At 51.9% G+C, this 611-nt stretch overlaps 1 protein-coding gene across 1 annotated transcript in view; it reads left to right on the top strand.

The window, feature by feature from the left end:
• The window catches only part of TMC7 (transmembrane channel-like 7), a 71,590-nt gene extending 71,247 nt beyond the window's left edge, over positions 1-343 (top strand). Inside the window, 2 exon segments of the mRNA XM_011962573.1 lie at positions 95-225; positions 228-343. Of these exon segments, the coding sequence (XP_011817963.1) occupies positions 95-225; positions 228-343 (247 nt within the window).
• The last annotated feature ends 268 nt before the right edge of the window (positions 344-611 follow it).

Here is a 611-nt window from a genome sequence, read left to right as displayed (position 1 = left end):
AGGCTTGAGCCACCGCGCCCGGCCGTTGGGTTGTTTTTCTAGTGGCCTTCAGATGATCCAGACTCCCTAGTGACCTGTCTGTCTTGTGTTGCAGCCTCATCATGTTTTACTTCATTGCCTTAGCTGGAGCACACAAACGGGTGGTCATCCAGCTCCGAGAGCAGTTATCCCTGGTAAGGAAGCACAGCCCCAGAGGGTCATGACTGGGGACATTTACCCAGGACACCACAGGAAAGTGGTGTATTCCTGGGAGGGAGTGAAATTACTGCAGCCTTCTCTCACCACCACCTCCCCAAAACTCTGCCTTCAGGCCTAGCCCCGTCCACCTTCATTAATTCACTGATTCATCTATTCCTTCAAGATGTGTATTAACGGGGGTACAGTGGCTTATGCCTGTAATCCCAGCACTTTGGGAGGCCAAGGCAGGCAGATTACTTGAGCTCAGGAGTTCAAGACCAGCCTGGCCAACATGGTGAAACCCTGTCTCTATTAAAAATATAGTAATTACTTGGGCGTGGTGGTGGGCACCTGTAATCCCAGCTACTTGGGAGGCTGAGGCAGGAGAATCCCTTGAACTCAGGAGGTGGAGGTTGCAGTGAGCTGAGATTGTG

The sequence above is a fragment of the Colobus angolensis genome, unplaced genomic scaffold (assembly GCF_000951035.1).
Source record: "Colobus angolensis palliatus isolate OR3802 unplaced genomic scaffold, Cang.pa_1.0 Scaffold598, whole genome shotgun sequence".
Classification (NCBI taxonomy): domain Eukaryota; kingdom Metazoa; phylum Chordata; class Mammalia; order Primates; family Cercopithecidae; genus Colobus; species Colobus angolensis.
Note: the sequence above shows the minus strand (reverse complement) of the source record. Positions and strands in the feature narration are given on the sequence as shown.